General features: G+C 59.5%; 2 protein-coding genes across 2 annotated transcripts; one reads left to right on the top strand and one right to left on the bottom strand.

The window, feature by feature from the left end:
* Positions 1-67: 67 nt before the first annotated feature.
* Positions 68-8,691, top strand: ROBO4 (roundabout guidance receptor 4). Its single transcript, XM_077189887.1, is given in 21 exon segments — positions 68-306; positions 422-466; positions 556-834; positions 912-1,050; positions 1,125-1,252; positions 1,973-2,085; positions 2,173-2,392; positions 2,480-2,601; positions 3,129-3,300; positions 3,380-3,530; positions 3,613-3,743; positions 4,158-4,334; positions 4,415-4,706; positions 4,791-5,315; positions 5,403-5,555; positions 5,646-5,765; positions 5,855-5,974; positions 6,054-6,391; positions 7,102-7,239; positions 7,327-7,438; positions 7,440-8,691. Coding segments are annotated over 21 exon segments (3,732 nt in total). The 5' UTR covers positions 68-80; the 3' UTR covers positions 7,471-8,691.
* On the bottom strand, positions 8,650-21,640 carry ROBO3 (roundabout guidance receptor 3). The gene is made up of 26 exons (XM_077189888.1): positions 21,475-21,640; positions 18,006-18,332; positions 17,105-17,262; positions 16,378-16,498; positions 16,165-16,303; positions 15,381-15,508; positions 15,176-15,300; positions 14,592-14,763; positions 14,290-14,501; positions 13,924-14,005; positions 13,672-13,840; positions 13,419-13,585; positions 13,065-13,186; positions 12,765-12,984; positions 12,572-12,684; positions 12,260-12,431; positions 11,951-12,136; positions 11,746-11,872; positions 11,563-11,666; positions 11,276-11,485; positions 11,033-11,186; positions 10,797-10,964; positions 9,372-9,478; positions 9,211-9,288; positions 9,033-9,137; positions 8,650-8,954 (listed from the first exon to the last, which is right to left on the bottom strand). The coding sequence occupies exons 1-26, from the start codon at positions 21,623-21,625 to the stop codon at positions 8,746-8,748; spliced, it is 4,026 nt and encodes a 1,341-aa protein (XP_077046003.1). The 5' UTR covers positions 21,626-21,640; the 3' UTR covers positions 8,650-8,745.
* Positions 21,641-21,843: the final 203 nt, after the last annotated feature.

Genomic DNA, 21,843 nt, shown 5'->3' with positions numbered 1-21,843 from the left:
ATTAAATTCATTAACTGCTGGTGTCCCCCACTCTGCTGTCTCCGGGTGCCACCGTGGCCGGGCACTCCCACTGCCCCAGGATGGCTGAGATGTTTGTGTTCACCGCCGCCTTCCCCCCCCCGGCATTTCCCGGCCCCCACATCCGGCTATTGTACCCCCCCATCCGGAGCCGGATCCAGCCCCGGTGCGGGCGGGAGGAACCGGGATTTCGGGAGGAAACGGGGAGGCTGGCCAGGGCCGGCATGGCGGGCGGCTGGGAGACAGCGCTGGGCCTGGGGCTCTGCCTCGCCGCCCTGCACCGCGGAGGTGAGTGCAGCCCACGGGGGACAAAATCCACTTAACCCTGCCCCTGCCCCACCCCAGGTCTCAGACCCTCTTGGGGCACCTACTGGCATTCCCCCACCTCCTTGTCACCCGACAGGCTGCCGCCTCCCCAGCGTGGCCACGGCACCCCAAACTCCAGCTGGTAAGGACACCTGGTGGGTGGGTAGTGCAGGTGGGGAGACACCAGAAATTCCTGTTCCCCCCACCCACAATGTGCCCTCCCCACCGCAGTGCTGCGGGACAATTTCCGCCTGCAGCCGGGTGATTTGGTGACCACAGCGGGACAAGCATTGGAGCTGGATTGTGTCCCCCCCTTGGGGTACCCTGAGCCCTACATTACCTGGAAGAAGGACGGGGTGACCCTGGACTTGGTAGGTGGCAGGTATACGGTCACCAAGGGGAAGTTGCAGGTGGCATCGGCACAACGGAGTGACTCCGGTCTCTACATCTGTGTGGCGGCCAACGCGGCAGGCAGGAGGGAGAGCCGGGGCGCCCGCGTCTCTGTGCTGGGTAAGCCAAGGGTCTCCCACAGCTGGTGGGCACCTCGCACCCAGCCATGGTGCCATGTCCTTGATGTCCCCCTGCAGAGAAGCCAAGCATTGTGCGGCACCCCAGCGATGCCATGGCGGTGCCTGGCAGCACCGTGGAGCTGGGTTGCAGCGCCCGAGGTGACCCAGCACCGCAGGTGCAGTGGCACAAGGAGCACGGGGACCTGCCCTGGGGCAGGTAGGTGGTGGCAGGGGGGAGAGGTCCCATCCCTGGCATGGGGATGAGGCTGATGGAGAGCTGGTGACCCGCAGGCACGAGGTGGACCGGGAGCACACTCTGCGCCTCTATGCCGTGACGCCCGCCGACGCCGGCGCCTACGTGTGCACAGCGCAGAGCCAGCTGGGCACCGCCGCCGCCACCACCGTCCTGCACGTGCAGGGTCAGTGCTGGCACCTCCGTGCCTCCACCACCACAGGCACCCAGGCACATCTTGGGGTTCATGCAAGGAGATCCATCTGACAGGGTCCATCTAGTGGGGTCCATCCCAGGGCAGTCTGTCCATGGGGGTCCATCCAAGGCCATCCATCATCCATCAGCCATCAGCCATCATCCATCAAATAAAGTCCATCCAGCTGAGTTATTTGAGGGGATCCATCAAAGGGAGAACTTCCAAAGGTATGTCCATCTAAACACATCCATCCAACAGGATCCATCCGTGTAAGTGGATCCATCTAAGGAAATGCATTGAGGTGGGAGTCCATCCAAGGGGATTCATTCAAGATCACCCACTTAAAGGGGATCCAGCCAACCTGGTTCCTCCAAGAGGATCCGTTTAAGGGGATCTGTGGAAGGTGGAAGTACATTAAAGGAGGATAGAACAAGAAATATCCATCCAAAGGGTCCATCTAAGAGGGACATATCACAGGGATGTATCATGGGATTCTATCCCATGTCCCCAGGTGGAACACATCAAAGGGGGCTCCTCCAAGAGGGGTCCATTCATGACAAACCCATCAAAGGGTGTCTGTCCAAAAGGGTTCATTAGAGTGAGTCCATCCAGGTAAACATCAGGATCTCCATGTGCAGGTATCTCAGGGGGCGTCACGGCAGGTGCCTTGGTCCTGCCTGGTGCTGCCATTTGCTTTCTTCTGCCTCACAGACCGGCTGGCCACGGGCCCGCAGGACTCAGCCCCGCGGGACCTGCTGGCCGTGCGGCTGCACCTGGACAACGGCACTGCCCTGCCCACTGCTGCTGTGCAGCTCCGCTGGCAGGTTCGTGTGCTGCCGCTCCCCGGGGAGGGGGGGCCGGACACATCCCCGTGTCCCACCTTACCTTGGGATCCTTCCCTTCTCCTCCAGATGCTGATGCCGGTGCCGGTGCCCGTGGGCTACGTGGTGCTGTACCGCAGCCTGCTCCCGGTCGCCACCTCCTGGGTCCAGCACGATGCAGGCAGGGAGCTCAGCGCCGTCATCCCCGCCCTCCGCAGGGGCTACAAGTACGAGTTCAAGGTCCGACCCTACACCGGAGGGACCCAGGGCTCAGACAGCAACAGCAGGCACCTCTGGATACCCGAGGAAGGTGCGTCGTGTGTCCCCTGGGATGTCTGGGTGGTGGTGGGGAGGTTGGCTGGGGGTCCCAGGGGTCTCAGCATCCCTGTCCTGGCAGTGCCCAGTGCAGCGCCCCAGCGTGTCACCATCAGCCAGGCTGAGGCAGGGAACGGCACCGTGGTCGTGAGCTGGGAGCCACCTCCTCCTGAAGCACACAATGGCGTCATCCGGGGCTACCAGGTTTGGGGCAGTGGGGCAAGGGGGCAGGGCTGGGGTCTTCTGGGCAGGGAGGGTCAATCCGAGGGGATCCATCCAAAAAGGGAGCCTGTCAAAGGTGGGGGTCTGTCTAAGGGGGGCACCACCATCCAAGGAGTCTGTCCAGGAGGGGTTCATCCAAAAAGGCCAACCAAGGGGGAGGTCTCTCCCAGGGCATCTGTCTAGTGGCATCCAAGGGAGTTCATGCAAAGGAGTCCAGCCTGGGGGATTCAGCCAAGGGGGTCCTTCCAAAGGGGAGGTCCATCAAATCAATGGGAGTCCATCCAAGAAGTTTTCACACAAGGAGGTCCATCCTAGGGGCATGCAAGGGAGCCCATCCAAGGAGAGTCCATCAAGGAGATTTATCTAAGGGCACCCATCCAAGTGAATCTGTCCATCAGGGATCCATCAAGGGATGTTCATCTGAAAGAGTCCATCCAAGGGGGTCCATCCACAGGGGGGGCCATCAAGGCTAATCATCTAAAGGGACACATCCTCTTGGTGCCTGCCAGGTCTGGTCAATGGGTGAGGGCTGGCAGCATCCCACCAACAGGACAGTGGACGGAGCCACCCGCCGCCTGGAAACCCTCCTGCCACACCCCGGGGCCGAATTCTGTGTCCAGGTGGCCGCTTTCAACAGCGCAGGGCTGGGGGTCCCCAGCAATGCCACCTGTGGAGTCCTGGGTAGGAGATGGACAGCAAGGTGGGGTGCGGGTGGGGGTCAAGGTGGTGACATGAAGTGACACTGATGGGACCCTTGTAGGGCTGGCAGCAGGGAGCAGCAGGGTGGTGCAGGCGCTGCAGCAGCCTGCTGTCATCGCAGCCGCTGGTTCCATGCTCTGGTTGGCCTTACTCGCCCTCCTCCTCCTCCTCTGCCAGCGCCGTGCCAGCCAGGACGCTGCAGCTCGCCACAGGTGAGAGGCCATGGGCTGGGGGACACAGCAGATCCCTGGTGTGGTGGGGATGGATGCACTGACAGCACCTCTTGCCCTGCAGGCTGGTGGCTGGTGACTCTCCGTGGCTTGGTGGTCCCTGGAAACCCAGCTGTGCCCCCCGGAACCTCAGCAGCAGCAGCAGCCTCAGCAGCCGGCTCCTGGGCAGTGATGGCAGGGACCCCCACCCCTCCAGTGAGCCCCATGGGGACTGGTGCCCCCACCCACTGCCATGGGACCCCCACCCCTCCAGTGAACACTAGGGTTGGGACCCCCACCTAGTGCACAGAGCCCCCCCTCTGCCATGGAACCCCCACCAGCACTATGGGACCCCCATCCATCCCATGTGATGCCATTGGATCCCCACCTGGTTCCATGGAACCCTGACCTGCTGCAACAGGACCCCCAGCCCAGGCCTAGCACCCCCACAGAGTGCCAGCAAAGTGACCCAAGAGCCCCACCCTATGCTGGGGACCCCCAGTGCCATGGGGTTCCCCATTGGTGTTCCCCGTTGTCTGTCTGCAGGCAGCGAGGACACACAGACCCAAGGACAGAGGGGACAGGGGGCACATGGCCTCATGGGTGCCCTGACCTCTCTTACTCTTCCAGCCCTCTCCTTGGAGCCGTCGAGCCTTGGCCCCCCCACGCCCCCCATCCACAGCAGCCTCCGTGGGGGACACCCACCCCCCCTTGGGGACGTGGGGTGCTGTGGTGGGGGGCACCCCGGGGTGCATTCCTCACCCAGCACCCCAAACCCAGCACCCTGGGAGCGTGTTCGCAAGAGAGGTGGGTGTGGGGGGACATGGGGGGACAGGGGGGACACCAGGGTGATGGCCCATGGCTCTGTGTTCCTCACTCCCTCGCAGAGCTGCACCAAGTGCACAGCACCCCGCTGCTCGTCGCTGGCCCCAGCCACATCCCTGTCACTGGATCTGGAGGCGAGTGGGGCACAGATTTGGGGCTGGCAGCCAGGCAGGCTCAGCAGAGGGGACACGAGGGTGACACCGCCACTGCCGTGATGGACAGCAGGGACCCACGGCTCCCGGCCTTCAGCTCTCCAAAACCACCCCGGGGCAGCACCTCGCTGGCCTCTGCTGCAACCACGTCACCAGTGACACCCCCGAGACCTCCCCATGCCTGGCACCCACCAGTGACACGGTGAGTCTGGGTGTCCCCATCCGGGTGGGTGCCCTGCAGCCCAACCCTTTGCTGCAAAACCCAGCATGTCCCTTGCACCTGCAGGTCCCCGACCTTCGTGTGCCCCAGGGACACATCTCTGGTCACCAGGCATCCCAAGGACATGTCCCCAGTCACTGGGATCCCCAGGGACAGGTCCCCAGTCACAGAGAGCCCCAGGGGTGTGTCACCGGCCACCAGGAACCCCAGGGACATGTCCTTGGTCACTGAGCACCCCAAGGACATGTTCCTGGACAGCAGGCTTCCTAAGGATGTGTCCTCAGTCACCAGGACCCCCAGGAACATGTCACCAGCCACCAGGCACCACAAGGATCCATCACCAGCAACCAAGCACCAGAGGGACACAGTCTTGGCCACCAGGCAGCCTGAGGACACCTCCCTGGTCACCAGGTGCCCCAGAGACCCATTACCAGTAGCCAAGTGCCAGAGGGACATCTCACTGTCCACCAGGCACCCCAAGGATGTGTCCCCAGCCAGCAGGCACCCAAAGGACACATCCCCAGGCACGAGGCTCCCCAAGGAGATGTCACCAGGCACGAGGCACTGCAGGGACAAGTTCCTGGCCTCCAGGTATGCCAAGGACACGTCCCCAGCCAACAAGTACCCCAGGGAGCCATCTCTGGTGACCATGCACACAAGGGACATGTCCCTGTGCAGCAGGTCTCCTGAAAACATGTCACCAGCCTTGAAGCATCCCAACGACAGATTGCCAGCCACGGGGCACCCCAGGGACACATCCCCACTCAGCAGGCACCCCGAGGAGATGTCACCAGTCCCCGAGCACCACAGGGACAAGTTCTTGGACACCAGGTACTCTGAGGACATACCTCAGGCCACCAGGAACCCCAGGGACCCATCACTGGTGACCATGCACACAAGGGACATGTCCCTGTGCAGCAGGTACCCCGAAAGCATGTCACCAGCCTTGAGGCACCCCAGGGACACATCTCCAGCCACCAGGCATCCTGAGGAGGTGTCTCCAGCCACTGGTCACCGGAAGGACATGTTCTTGGACACCAGGTATCCCAAGGACATGTCCCCAGCCACCAGCCACACATGGAACATGTCACTGGAGGCCAGGCACTCAAGGACATGTTCCTGGCTACCAGGTACACCAAGGACATGTCCCTGGCCACCGGGCGCCTCTCGCCAGCATTCAGCGACGGGGTCCTCACACAACAGCAGGTGGCTGAGGTCCTGGAGATGGACCAGGACACCACCTGCTGCAGGTATTCCCCATCCCCTGGGACACTCCCATGATTGCTGCATCCCCTGGTGCCAGCAGTACCCCCACTGTGTTCCCCACAGACCCCCAGCACCCCCCACACCACGGTCCTTCTCACCGCCGCACACCTACGGCTACATCTATGGGCCACCAGCCTCTGAGCTAGGTGAGGAGGAGGAGGAGGAAGAGGAGGAGGAAGAGGAGGAGGAGGAAGAGCACACAGCAACGAGGGGCTCGCCAGGAGGGTCGCTGCTGAACGGCTGGGGGTCTGTCTCAGAGGACAACTTTGCCAGCACCCGCTGCAGCCTGGTGAGCTCCTGCGACGGCTCCTTCCTCCTGGACGCCAGCTTTGCCCGGGCACTGGCCGTGGCTGTCGATGGCCTCTGCTACAGCCTTGAGGACACTGACGGGGCCTACGGGGGTGAGTGAAGGTCCCTGCACCCCCTCTCTGACTCTGAGCATTGTCACCTTCTCAAGTGTGGAAACCCAGGGCACCAGGAATATTTCTGTGTCTGCTCTGGGGTGCCCTGACCCCCAGGGCAGCACTGACTTTGACCCTCATTCATGGAGAAAGTTTCCCAGACTTCAAGACAGACTGGAACCCACAAAAGTGTGAAATAGATTACAGAGAGCAGTGTAGGTGTATCACTTGGTGAGAAATTGAGGTTTTGGGATTTTTAGTGTGTTATGGATGGAAGCAAGATGGAGGGCACAGGGTGTCATCCTGGGGTTCTTCTTTGTGCTTCTTCTTCCTTCTTCTTCTTGGGTTTGGGTGGCATTTTGTAATGGGGCAGAAAAGTCTGCATTGTGGGCTCTTTGGGATCAGTTATTGGGTTAAAAGGAAAAATTTTAGGTGCCAGTTCTTAATTGGATAGTTTAGTCTTAAAAGACCTTGTAACAAGAGGTTGTTGGCCATTTTGTGCCTTCTAATGAAAGGCTGCAGAACTCACAGTAGTGAAACTGTTTTACTGATAAGAAATAATGAACACCTGAGTCTGAGCATGAACTACTGTCCCAAGTGCCTTCAATCCAGACCCAGAGAAACCAATGGCTGAAACCCCCACCCTCAAGGAAGATGGCTCCATTGGGACACTGTGGTGAAGCCACCATCTCTTGCCTTCTTCCCTGCAGGTCCCTCACCACCACCATCGCCCTTGGAGCAGGTCTTCCCACCTGGAGCCCACTCTGCCACCTGGGACTGGTGGAAAGTGCTGGAGGTCCCACAGAGAGCCAGGACAGAGGCAGCCATGAACAGCAGCTCACAGAATGGTGCGCAGTGCCCCCGTGCCAGGGGGGTGGGCACTGGGGCTGGTGAGGTGTTACAGGGTGCTGGAAAATGTTTCCTTTGCTTTCCAGGTGGCCAAGGGTCAGGGATTGGCAGCCCCTGGGCCAGGGAAGGTGGTGAGCTGCAGACAGGAGGGACAGGAGCGTGGCAGTCCCCAGGGCGCAGGACACAGCAAGGCCAGACCCCTTGGCTCAGCTAAAATCCAGCTTTATTAGGCAGTTCCCCAAACAGGGGCTCTTTACTAGGAAAAGCCACCCACAAAGGGTGGGTGGCACCTAGGTGGGTAGGTGTCCCTCCTAATTCATCATTCTTGTCCTTCCCAAGTCTCCTCCTTCTTCCACAGCGTCCCCAACCCTCTTCAGCATCCCCACCCCTTCCCAAATTCCTCATTTCTCCCCAGCATCCTCATCTTCCCCAAGAGTCTGCATCCCTCTAAGTGCCCTTGTCCTTCCTCAGTGTCCTGCTCCTTCACCAGCATCCTCATCCCCCCTAACTATCCTTCTCCAGCCCAAGCACTGTTGTCCACCCTGTGTCCTTGTCTTTCCCTAGGGTTGTTGACCCCCTTGACCATCCCCATTCCTACTGACTATTCCCATTCCTTCCAACTGTCCTTGTAATCTCTGATAATTCATGTCCTTCCTCAGCATCCTTGTCCCACCTTTCCTATCATTGTCTCTCCCAAATGTTCTCCTCCTTCCCAAGCCACCTGAGTGGCCCTGTGCTCCCTCTAAATGTCCTCATCCCTCCTAATCATCCTCATGATTCCCAAGTGTCTCAGCCCTCCTGGGTGTCCTCTTCATCAGTTGTTTTGTCCCCCATGCCAAGTGTCCCCACTGTCCTCATCCCCCTACAGCCTTACTACTGTCCTTGTCCCTCCCAAGTGATCTTGTTTTTCCTCTTCCCCCCAGCAATCCTCAATCCCCTAGAAATCCTTGTCCTTCCTCCATGTCCTCTTCCCTCCAGGCATCCTTGTCTGCCAGCCTTCCTTGTCCCTCACCAGCACCCTCATCCATCTGCTATGTCCTTGTCCCCCCCATGTAATCTTGTCCCCCACCGACTGTCCCCTTCCCTTTCAATCACCTCATTCCTCTCAGAGGTCCTTGTCCTTTCCCAGCATCCTTGTTCTTCCCAGCTGTCCTTGTCTCCAGGATCCCTGCCCCACTTAAAGCATTTTCCTCATCCCTCCCCATTGCCCTCATCCCTTTTCTGCTCATCTGTCCCAACTGTTTCTGTCCCCAGGGTTCATGTCCTTCCTTGAGCATCTTCCTGGTCCCTCCTGAGCATCCTTATCCCTCCCCAGGGTCCTCATTCCTTGTGAATTCCTTGCCCCACCCCAAGAATCCCTGTCCCCCCTCACTGTGACGCCCACTGGCTGCGACTTCTGTGCAACCCCATTTCCGCGGAGCCACTCAGAAATTAAAGAACATCCCTCCGTGTCCCCTGTGTCCCATCCCCGTGTCCCCGACTCTGTCACCGACTCGCCCTCCCTTTTATCGCTTCTCCTGCGGCGGGAACGGTGCCCCGGGGCGGCGGCCGTGCCCGGTGCCGTCGCCGCGGTCCCCCGGGGTCCGGCTGCGCCCCGATCCGTGCCCGCGGGAGCTGCCGGAGCCGCGGGACGAGACGCTGCCGGTGGTGGAGCAGCTGCCGGACACCTGCCCGCGGGGCAGGCACGAGGCTTTGCTGTAGGGGGTGACCTCGTCTGCAGGGGAGGGACGGCGTTGGGGCTCGGCAGTGCCACCCCAGCCCTCTGCAGGCGCGGTCGGTGGCGCTGCCTTACCGCGGGCCGGGCGCTGCGGGACCCTGCGCTCAGCCCCGCTCGGCTCCGGCCCCGCACAGGGCCCGGGGGTCTCGCCGGGCGGCGGCAGCGGCGGCGGCGGCAGCTCTGCGGCAGAGAGGGAGGACAGGGCTCAGCTCCCCCGAGCCTCCTGAATTCCCCGTTCTTCCCTCCCACTCACCTCCCGTCTGCTTTTCCCGGCGGTAGCAGCTGCTTTTGGGCTTCAGGCGACTTTTGGAGATCACCGCGCGGGTTTTCCCTGGGGAGGTGGGGATGGCAGCGTCAGCCCTCTCCACGGTCAGTGCGGCCCCCACCCACCCAAAAGGGCCCCTGGGGGCTCACCTGTGCCGGGAGGGCACAGGGTTCGGGGTGGGCGGCCCTCGCTGGCATCCGGGGTCACCGAGGGGCTGCGTGCCTGTGGGGGGGTGCCCACACCGTGCGGGGGTCTCCTGGCAAAGAGGGGTGGAGTGAAGCCAGCGCGGGGGGAGTGGCATGGGGGCTCAGTGGCCACCACAGTGCTGGCACAAGCCCTCTACAGCTGTGCCAGAGCCAGAAGAAGCCGTGTGGCACTGCCACAGCTGGATGGCAGTGGTGTAGGTGGATGAAGCATCACAGCTGGGTAGAATTGCCACAGCTGGATCACAGCTGGGGTGGCAAAGGGGAGCTGGATGAGTGCAGTGGCACAGCTGGGGTGGAGGACCACAGCCTGGCAAGGCTGTGATAGCAGGGCTGGCCTGCAGTGGCACAGCTGGAGCACAGCTGGATTACAGCCACACAGCTGGATCACCACACATCTGGATTGCAAGCACACTGGCAGATTGCAGCTGCACAGCTACATCATGACACACCTAGATCATAGCACAACTGAATTGCAACCATGCAGCTTGGTTGCAGCTGCCCAGCTGGGTTATACCACAGCTGGATTGCAACCTGGAGCCTGACTGCAGCTGCACAGCTGGAGTACAGTGCCATGCCAGCATTGTGGTGGCACAGATGGACCATGGCAGAGCTGGGTCACAGCAGCACAGCTGGGTGATGATGGCCCACCTGTCTCGTGATGGTGCAGCTGTATTGCAATGCCCCAGTCACCCACAACACCATGGATGTGTGATGACAACATGGCCATAGCACAGCTGGAGAGCAGGGGCTGGATGGAGGCACCACGGATGGATCACAAAGAGACACCTGGACCATGGTAGGACATCCAGACTCCATTGGGGCATCCAAACCCCAATGGCATGGCCAGACCATGGTGGCACAGCAGGACCAAATCATGATAGAGTGGCTGGATTGTGATGGGACACCCAGGCCATGGTGGGACATCCAGAGCCTGATCCAGAGTCCAGTGGCAAGGCCAGACTGTGGTGGAACAGTGGAACTGGATCATGTAAACATGACTGGGCACAACATCCAGAGCTCAGTGGAACACCTGGACCACAGATGACAAATGTGGACCTCAGTAGCATGGCTGGACTATGGCAGCATGGCAGAACCAGTGACAAAATGGCTGGGTTGTGATGGAACATCTGGATCATGGTGAGGCATCCTGACCCCAACAGAACATCTGGACCTCAATGAAACACCTGTACCCTAATGACACAGCTGGACCATGATGGCATGGCAGGGCTGGGTAGTGACAACATGGCTGGATCGCGATGGAACACCCAGGCCATGGTGGGACATCTGGACCTCAAAGGGACATCGGGATCCCAGTGGGACACCCAGACCCCAATGGCATGGCCACACCAAGCGAGGCCCATCTCCTACCGGGGCAGGAGGGAGCTATCAAAGTCGCGGAGGCGGGGGATGTCCTCCGTGGTGCGAGGTGAGGGTGTCAGCGTGGCGGTGGAGCGGCAGCCGGAGGAGGTGGTGGGTGAGGATGCAGCAGTGGCACAGGGGATGTCCTCACCAGGGTACCACACCTCCATCCCCAACCTGCAGGGTGGAGATCACAGGGTAGCTACTGGGGGCACCATGCCCAGCCCCTGAGCCCCCACACTCACCCTCGGGCTGCCTCTTCCTCTTCATCCTCCTCTTCCTCCTCCTTCTCCTCCTGGGCACACTGGCTGAGCTCACTGGCTGAGGGTGGCGGGGGCAGCAGCTCTGTCCAGCTCACTGCCGGCGCTTTCACTGCTTGCCCCAGCTTTGCTCTGGTCCCTGTGCCAAGGAGGGATGCTGGGGGGGCTGTGGGGAGGGCATCGCACCACGAGCACCCCCGTGTGCCCCCACCCATCCGACCACCCTACCGTGCTCAGCCCGGCCACGGGGCACCTGGGAGGCTGCAGCATCCATTGGCTGGGAACCCCCCCCAGGGTAGGAGGTCCCATACTGTGAGAAGGGACGGGGGAATGTGCAGAGCTCCTCACTGTCAACCTCGATGGTGCTGTAAACTGGCCCCTCGGCAGCCCCTGCTCCAAACTGCTCCGTCTGGGCGATGTAACGGGTGATGCCAGCATCTGCAGAGGGTGACCAGCATCATCAGGGCTGATCATGACCCACTCAAGAGCCACCCAGCCCCATGTTGACCCCTCACCATTGTAGTATCTCTCAGTGGACCCCAAACACCCGGCAGAACTGGCTGTGCTGCCTCCACGCCACGCATCCACCAGCCACGGGTAACCACTGCCAGCAGCTGCCCTGCAGGGGGATGGGGTGAAGGAATGCTGGTGGTCAGCCCTGGGGCTCCTGGGGAGGGCAGGGGGGGCTGGGGGATTACCTGGGGTTGCTGTGCACTGGAGCTGGGAAGGCGACTGTGGAAAGAGATGGGGCTGAGGGCAGCGAGAGGCCGTACTGGGACCCCGCAGCACTCATGGGCTTACCGGTGGGTGTGTAGGCAAAGGATGCTGTAAAGAGAGGGACAGTGGGTGGCTGATGGGTGAGGGGTGAAGGGTGAGGGGTCCCAGGGGTAGCACCCCCTGTACCAGTGAAGTGGCTGAGCTCCTTCTTCCTCCGGCGGCGGCTGTAGAGCCAAGCAGCAAAGGCGGCGAGGACGACCCAGCAAGCGCCACCAACGCCAGCAATGAAGGCTGGCTGCCTGACTACCTCTGCCAAATGCTCAGTCAAGCTGCTCCCAGCTGCTGGCCCTGCATCTCGCTCCACCAGGGGGGCTGCAAGTGACACGGGAAAGAGGGACACACCGGCAGGGTGCCAAGGAGCCATCCCCAGCACCCCAGTGGGTGACCCCATCATGCCCCACCCATGGGGGACAGTTGTGACAATGAGGGACTCACCGATGTGGATGGGGACAGGGGCACTGCGGGCACCCACACCAGCACTGGTGGCAGCAGCAACCTCAGCACGGTAAGGGACCCCAGGGACAAGTCCCTGCAACACTGTCGCCAGCACAGTCCCCTCCACGCTCTGGTTGATGTGGAAACGGCTCTCATTGCCCAAACACCAAATCTGGTGGGGACCAGGAGGAAAACACGGGGAACACCCATAAGGACAGCATGACATGGTGTCATGAGAGGACTGAGTGGAGCTCACGGTGTCATGAGAGGACGGAGTGGAGCAGTCACACCCCTGCTGCTGTCCACGCCTACCCGGTAATCGCGGATGACCCCATTCTGCTCTGCCAGGGGTGGTGGCTGCCATGAGATGCGGACACTGGTACCATTCCCAGCCACGCTGACAGCTCGTGGTGGGGCACTGGGGGCTGCCGGTGGAGGACACATGGGGTATCACCTCCAGGTTGTCCCCAGGGACCCACACCATCCCCTCCGTGCCCGCACTCACCCGCTTCAGGGGTGCGCAGAGCCCGCACAGCACTGTCGGGACCATGGAGGTGATGGTAGTAGGGTCGCACCTTGACCTCGTAGTCCTGGCCCCGGCGCAGCTCGGTGAGGAGGGCCCCCCGCTCCCCTGGGGCCCACGCCGTCCGTGCCTCCTCCCAGCGCCCGCCACGCTGCCGGTACAGCACCCGGTAGCCCTGAAGGAAGGGTGCCTGGTGCTCCACCTGAGGACCCGAGGGAAGGGTGGGATGGGGGCATGATCGACACTGGGAGCTCTGTTCTGGTAGGGAGGCTCAGCACTCACGGTCCAGGAGAGGTGGACGGTGCCCAATGGCAACACCACAGGTTCCTTCAGGTGCACAGCCACTTGTGCCAGCTCCTGCTGCACCTGCTCAGGATCCAGCCCTTGCTGCATGGGGTTGGTGTCTGCTGGAAACATGAGAGGGTGGAGGGTCCATGCATATCCCCACTGGTGTCACCAAGGGAAGGAGCCATGGTGACAGCACATACCCATGGGAAACTCCATTGGCATCACTGGGCAAGGATGGACCCAAAGATTTTGGGTGCACGGGCACCTCCATTGGTGTCACCAAGTGGAGATGGACCCAAGGGTGGGGGGTTTGTGGACACTTCCACTGATGTCACTGCTGGGTCTCACCTTGGGTGCGCACAGGCTCCGAGATGCCACTGGGGTCACTGAGCCCGTAGGCGTTGGCCGCCCGCACCAAGAACAGGTAGACAGTGTCAGGGACAAGGCCGGTCACTGTGTGGGTCTCACTCTCCACATCAGCTGCCACTGTCTGCCACGGGCCACCCACTGCCTGGCTGCCAGGGGACAGGGGTGACTCGTGACAGGGTGGTATCAGGCCACCGCATCACCCCTGCAGCCAGACAAGAGGCTTGTGTGATACCTGAAAGCCTCCACTACATAAGAGGTGACATCGGTGGCACCACTGTCCTTGTTCCCTTTCCAGCTCAGGGTGACACTGCTCTTGGTAACGTTGGTGACCACAGGGGTGGAGGGTGGCCCAGGGAGGAGATCGGGTGCAGGGGAAGGCAGGGAGAGGTTGGATTCATCACCTGCAGGGAGATGCATGGAGGTCTGGGTGGCTTTGTTCCCAGTGCCACGGTGTCCCCGCTGCGGTGAGATCTCCATGACCCACCTTGTACCTCCAAGGAGATGCCCCAGCTTGTCTCACCCGCTGGGCTGGTGGTCACGCACTTGTAGAGCCCGGAGTCTCTCACCTGCAGGGGGAAGAGCTCCTGCCCCATCACCCTGAGCACCCATCACCTCGGCACCCACCACCTTGAGCACCCACCACGCTTTGTACCCATCACCCTGAGCACCCACCACACTTTGTACCCACCACGCTTTGTACCCATCACCCTGAGCACCCATCAGCCTGAGCCTCAGCACTGTTTGCACCCACCATGGTGATCATCCATGTCCCTGTGCTCCACCCCTGGCAGGCACTGCCCCCTCCCTCTCTGCAGTACCCCCTCGGGTGCCCCTGCCGGGGCCGGCTCACCCGGAGGCCGCTGATCTGCAGGGTGCCGTTCTCCAGCAGGCTGGCACGGGGCTGGACACCTACCAGGGCACTGCCATCCTTCAGCCACCCCACGCTGCCTGCAGGGTCATGGGCCCCCGCCCCACAAGGCAGCCGCACTGTGGCCCCCACAGGCAGCACTGTCCGGTTAGTGGGATGCAGGCTGAGCACCGGTGGGTGGAGTTCAGTGGGTGCTGCAGGGAGAAAATTGGGAATTGCTGAGTGGTGGGGTGGGTGTCACTCATACGCTGGATGTGCCAGCTCTGCACTGGCACTGGACTTACCCCCTGTCACCTCCAGGCCTGCCCTGGCCAGGACACTGCCAGCCACGCTGATGGCCTGGCACAGGTAGTGGCCGGCATCGCTGGGCTGGACACTGATGATGGTCAAAGCACCACTGGGGCTCACCCAGACACGGCCAGAAGGGACTGGGGGCTGGCCCGGGAACAGCAGGGCCTGAGAGGGAGTGGGATTAGCAGGAGATGAGGGGTGAGAAGCAGGGGATGAGATGAGGACAGGGTTAGGGGTGGGAATGAGACTGGGGACAGGGATGGGATGGGATGGGATGGGATGGGATGGGATGGGATGGGATGGGATGGGATGGGATGAAGTATGATGGGGATTGTAATGGGACTGTAATGGGGACAGGGATGTAATAGGGACTGTGATGGGATGGTGATGCGCACAGGTAGGGATGAGGATTGGTAGTGGTGTGAGGTAGAGATGGGATGAGATTGGGATGGAGATGAGATGGGGATGGTGTAGGAATTGGGATGGGGATTACGATGGAATGGAAATGGTGATGGGATTGGGATGAGGATGGGGCTATGATTGGGTATGGGGTCAAGGATGAGGGAAGGTGTCAGACCTGGCTCCCCTCCTTCTGCCAGAAGACAGCGGGTGGTGGGTTGCCCTTGCTCTGGCACTGGAAAGTCACGCTCTGGCCAGGGGTGACAGCTTGGTCGTGGGGCCCGGTGACAAGCTGGGGGGGCACTGCAGCAATGCAGGGAGAGACAAGGGCTTGTCTGGGCACTCCACCAGCACCCAAGGGTGCTCCCCAGGGCCCCCCTTACCGTGCACAGTGAGGGTGCCCGATGCCTCCGACCTGCCCACGCTGTTGTCAGCCACACAGGTGTAGGTGCCCTCATCCTCCACCTGTAGCCGGCTGATCCGCAGGGTGTTGTCTGGCAGCACCTCCCACCTGGGGAACCCCGCGAGGCTGTGGCACCAGCAGCGTGCTGGGGCACCAGGAGGGCATAAGGTGCCATGGGGTGGGGATGTAGTGAGGATGATGTGATGGGGATGTGAGATGTGATGGGTAGAGGGGAAATCTGGGATGCAGAAAAATGGGAAATGTGATGGGGATGTGAAATGTGGTGGAGATGTGGAATGTGATGGGGATGTGCGATGCAATGGGGATGTGGGACGCAATGGGGATGTGGAATGCGATGGGGATGCAATGGGGATGTGGAATGAGATAGGGATGTGGGATGCAATGGGCATGTGGGATGAAATAGGGATGTGGGTTGCGGTGAGGATATTGGATGTGATTGGGATTTGGGATGGGATAAGAGTGTGGGATGCAAAGATGTGGGATGCAATGAGGATTTGAGGTGCAAAGGGGGATGTGGAATGTGATGGAGATGTCACACAATGGGAATGTGGAATGCAATAGGGAACACAGGATGTGCTGAGGATGGAGGGTGCACCAGGACCATGGGATGCAATTACTTGATGCCATGAGGATGCCAGGTGCTCCAAGCACACCAGGCTGGCACGCACTGAGCTGCCCAGCTGCACCACAGAGCCCTGTCTGGCCTTGGTGTCCCTGAGCCACCCCTCTTGCCCCCTACTCACCTTCCCAGTGGCATTTCACCCTCCTCCTTGCGCCAGCGCGCCGCCGGCTGCGGATCCCCCATCACCTCGCAGGCAAACTCCGCCGTCCCCTCCACCAGCACCACCTGGTTCTGGGGCCTCTTGCCAAATGCTGGGCGCTCTGTGGGGTGGCTGTCAGTCCCAGCAGGGTAGCACCCACCTCCCTGGCACCCCAAACATGAAATCCCCACGCACCGAAGACAACCAGCTCGGCCGGCTCGCTGTCCCTCTCCCCCACCACGTTGGTGGCCACGCAGACATAGACGCCAGCATCGCTCTTGTGAGTGCTGGCCACCATCAGCTTCCCACCACGGATCTGCAGGAGGAACAGCTCATCCCACGTCCCCACCACATCCCACATCCCACATCCCCATCACATCCCACATCCACACTGTATCCCACATCCACGCTGTATCCCACGTCCACACTGTATCCCACATCCTCATCACATCCCACATCCCCACTGCATCCCATATCTCCAAGACATCCCACATCCTCACTGCATACACACACACATCTCCCATCCCTACCAAATTCTGCATCCCTGTTGTATCCTGCATCTCCTTTGCATCCCATATCCCCACCACATCCCAAATCCTCATTGCATCTCTCATCCTGACTGCATGCTGCACCCCAATCACATCCTGTCTCCTCACTGCATCTCACATTTGCACCCACACTGTCATCACACCCCATGTTTCCATTGCATCCCAAATCTCTGAGGCATCCCATATCCTGTCCTACATCCCCATCTCATCCCATATCCGTCCCATCACACAACTCTCTGCTGCATCCCACATTCCAGATCCTCACTGCATCCCTCATCCTCACTGCTCCCCATCCATGTCCCCCCACATTCCCATCACACCCTGTGTCCCTGTAACATTCCCCACCCCCCCACATCAGCTCTGCCCCCCCTCACCGTCAGGCGCTCGTCCTTGTCGCTGACCCGGACTCCGTTTTTCTTCCAGGAGACGCTGGGCTCGGGGTGCCCGCGGGGCGGGACACACTCCAGCACGGCCGGTTCTCCCGCCGCCACCACCACGTCCCCTGGGGGCTGTCGGAAATCGTCCCGCAGCACTGCGGGGACACCGCGGCCTCAGCTGCCAGCCCTGCGCCCCCGGGCTGGGGGCAGCACCGGGGCTCTGAATTGGCTTTAACAGATTTTCATTTATCTTCATTGATTTTACTTGATTTTCAAATGCTTTCAAATGTTTTCATTTGTTCTCATTTATTTTCATGCATTTTCAATTATATTTACCTCTCTTAATTTCTTTTACCATGTTTTCATTTATTTTCACTCCTTTGCAGTAATTTTCATTTATTTTCATTTATTTTCCGTTTTTTCATTATTTCTCTTCACTAATTTGCACTTATTTTTTCATTTATTTTCACTTCCTTTCCATTATTTCCACTTTCTTTCTCTTTTTTCCATGTTTTAATTTATTTTCTGTTATTTATATTCATTTTCACTTCCTTTTAGTTTCATTAATTTTCACTTGTTTTCTTTTTTCATTTGTTTTCACTTAGTAGCTTTTATTTCCAATATTTCATTTATTTTCACTTAGTATCATTTATTTCCAATATTTCATTTGTTTTCACTTAGTATCTTTTATTTCCAATATTTCTCGCTTCTTTGAATTTATTTTCATTTACTTCCACTTTATTTATTTTCAATTATTTTCCTCTTATTTTTATTTATCTTCCCCTCTTCACTTGGCAACAGTGGGAATGTGAAAGCCACAGTCACTGGAGCAGGCTGGGCTTAGGGGCGATACCAGAACCCCAAATTTCCCCCCCTCAAATCCTCGCCCAGGACTCACCGGCCACCTCCAGGGAAGCATTCCGGCTGGTGGCCTCCCCCAGGTAATTCCTGGCCACGCAGACATAAACGCCCTCGTCGGGCTTTCCCCGCCTCCCGTGCAGGATCCGGAGGAAGAAGAGGGACCCGCCCGGGAGGAGGGTGCGGTGGGAGCGGGGATCCTCCCGGTCCGTCTCCACCCGCTCCCCGTCCTTGTACCACTCCACCTCCGGGGCCGGGCGCCCCTCGGCCTTGCAGCTCAGCGTGGCCGGGTCCCCCTTGGAGACCAGGACATCCGTGGGGTGCTCCACGATGCGGGGAGCCGTGTCCTCCAGCTGGGCGTGGGATCCTGCAGGGCAACCAGGAGGGGTAGGGATGGGCTTGGGGGCTGAGCATCCTTGGCTTGTGTGGCGCTTTCCTGGCCCCAGACCCTGCTTTGCTTGGAAAGCAGGAGGTGAGAGATGAAGCGTGGCCAGGTCCCAGCCCAGCATATCCCAGGGTGGGAGGGAGCAGGACCAGAGAATCACAGAATCACAGGATCACAGAATCACCGGGTTGGAAGAGACCTTCAAGATCATCGAGTCCAACCCAGCCCCAGCCCCTCAACTAAACCCTGGCACCCAGTGCCACATCCAGGCTTTGTTAAACACACCCAGGGATGGTGACTCCACCACCTCCCTGGGCAGAACATTCCAGAACTTGTATCACCCTTTCTGTAAAAAACTTCTTCCTAACATCCAACCTAAATTTCCTTTGGTGCAGCTTAAGATGGATCAGAAAGGTGTCAGGCAAGGCCAGTGGGACAAAGCAGCTTTGCATTTTCCACCCAGTTTCCACCCTGAAGAAACAGGGTTGGGGCTAAATTCTCCCCAAAAAGGGATTTTTCCCTCAGCTGCAAGTGCTGACTTTCTGTAGCAGAGCTGGTCATTCTGGGCTGCAGAAAATACTTAATTTTAAGTTTTCAAAAGCCCAATATTGGAGTTATGGGGCTGTTCCAGAAAAAAAAAAGAAAAAAACCACAACCCTGCTAGGGCACAGGAATTAATAGATGGTCATTAATGTCAGCATAATTAATGCTCATTAATGCTGGGGCCAGCTGGGCTGAACCATGTGTGTCCCCAACACCGCCTGGGGTGTCTTGGCAGTTTGGTCCCCAAGTGTCCCACTCACCCCTGCATGCCCAGCCACACGTGTGACACAGCTGTGGGTCTGCACAGACACATGTGCAGCCGTGCACTGCAAGTGTTTACACACAGGTGCATGCATGCACATGAGGGCAGCCATGCAGGGGTGCACACACACACAGAGGGACTCACAGGTATCTGTGCACACAGACACGGGGCACATGAGCATTACACACACGTGCATGTGTGCCCATGTGCATTACACGTGCAGGTGCATGTGTGCACACGTGCATTGCACATGTAGGTGCATGTACATGCACAGGCAGTCATGCAGGGGTATGCACACACGCACAGAGATGCAACCACACACATGTGCTTGTACACACACATGCACACGTGTGCATTCAGGCAGGGGTGTCCATGCCCCTGACATGCACAGATGCATGTATGTGTGTGTGCATTCATGCAGGGTGTACATGTACACACATGCATGTATTCGGGGGGGGTGTCCTTACACACACACACACACACACACACACACACACACACGTGTGTGTCCAGGCATGCAGAGGTGCACACACACAAATGCACATTCACAAAGGGGTGTGCATGCACACACAGGCTGCACACGCAGATGCACATGCACAGGGGCACACACAGGGGCATGCACATCCACGCACATCCATGCATGCTCAGGTGGGGCCATGAGCCTACTCTTACCTGCATTGCTGCATGCACACACATGCACACTGTACAGACATGCAAACACATGCATGCTGTACAGACATGGACACACATGCACACTGCACACATATGCACACACATGCACACTGTACAGACATGCACACTGCACAAAAATGCACACACACATGTACATTGCACACGCATGCACACAGCACATAAATGCACACATGCACACATCTGCATGCTGTATAGACATGCAAGCACCTGCACAATGCATAGCCATGCACGTGCATGTACACATGCACACTGTACATGCATGCACACAGCTCATAAATGCACACATGCAGGCACATGCACACTGCACACACACGCACACGTGCACATATGCACACTGTACAGACATTCACATACATGCACACACATGCATACTGTCCATAAATGCACACATGCACACACGTGCATGCACATGCACACACCCCCCACTCATCTCCACTCTCACACGCCCTCCCCTGCTCCCCCCAGCCTGGGGCAGGATGCATGAGGGGCTGCAGTTTGGGGTGCCCGGGGGGTTGCCATGGGGATGGGATGTGGCTGCCATGGGGACGGAAGCGCTGCTGCAGGGCACTGGGTACCCCGGGGGGCACAGCAGGGACTGAGGGGGCCGCAGCTGGGCCCGGTGACTAATTGGGACAAGCAGGGGGTCAGGGCAGGCCCCTTCCTGTGCCCGGCTGGCTGTGCAGGGGCAGGGGCTCCCAGGAGGTTTGGGAACACCCCCGCCCCCTCCCCAGCCACCCAGGGCCAGCTGGAGGGGCGCAGACTAAAAAAGAGGGGAGAAGCTCAAAACTGCGTCAAAATTCAGTCAGACACCTCCTCCCTCACCCCTCCTTCACCCCCATTCTGCTCTTTGGGGTCATGGGGCTGGTTTGGGGACATGTGGAGGATTAGGGCACACTGAGCTGGTCGGAGGACACTGGGATGGTTTAGGAATGCAGAGATAGTTTGGGAACACAGAGCCAGTTTCATTTGGTAGTCTGGGGATTGGCTTGGGGACACGGGACTGGTTTGGAGACATGGAGTCTCTCCTAGTTTTGTCTGGGAGTTGATTTGGGCACACTGGGACAGTTTTGGGACACGGGGCTGGTCCTGGTTTTGGGACTGGGGATGGATGTGGGGACATGAAGGCTGTTTGAGGACACTGGGTTGCCCCTGGTTTGGGGTCTGGGGACACGGGGACAATTTGGTGTCTGTCCCAGCTCGCAGTCTGGCAGTTGATGAGGAACACGGGACAGTTTGGGAACAGGGAGCTGCTTGCAGTTCAGGATTTGGGAAGACAGGACTGGTTGGGAACACCAGGACAGTCCTGACTCGGGGAGAGCGGGCTGGTCTCGGTTTGGGGTCGTGTAGACGATCTAAGGACACCACATCACTCCCGGGAGTTGGGCTTGGGACAAGGAGCTGGTCCCAGAATGAGGACACGGGGCCGGTGTGAGGACGCTGGGTCAGTTGCGGAGCTGTGACATGGGGCAGGTCCCGCTTTGGGGACAAGGGGACAGGATGGGAATCCAGTGTCGGTGCTGGTGGGGTCCCAGCCGGGGCTGGGGTCTGTGGGTACTTCCAGCATCTCGGCTGGAGCAGGAGCAGGAACTCCGGGACGGGGGAGCAGAAGGACGGGGGAGCACGTACCGTTACCGGGGGTGAGGTCGGGCAGGTGGAGCGCGGCGATGGAGCGGTTGATGCCGAGCAGCAGCGAGGAGGAGGAGTTAGAGCCTTCAGCTCCCAGCGAGTCGGCGAACAGGTTCATCTGCAGCAGCGTCTTCAGCAGGTACCGCAGCATCCTGTCCCGGCTGGGCTCGGCTCGGCTCGGCACGACACTACCCGGCACGGCAAAGACCGGCTCAGCTCAGCCCGATCTGGCTCAGCTCAGTTCGGCTGGGCTCGGCTCAGTTCAGCCCGGTCTGGCTAAGCCCGGTCCGGCTCAGTTCAGCCCGATCTGGCTCAGCTCAGTTCGGCTGGGCTCGGCTCAGTTCAGCCCGATCCGGCTCAGTTCAGCCC

This window comes from Agelaius phoeniceus, chromosome 23 (assembly GCF_051311805.1).
Source record: "Agelaius phoeniceus isolate bAgePho1 chromosome 23, bAgePho1.hap1, whole genome shotgun sequence".
In the NCBI taxonomy this organism is placed as follows: Eukaryota; Metazoa; Chordata; class Aves; order Passeriformes; family Icteridae; genus Agelaius; species Agelaius phoeniceus.
The sequence above is the reverse complement of the archived record's forward strand: the minus strand, read 5'-3'. Positions and strand labels throughout refer to the sequence as shown.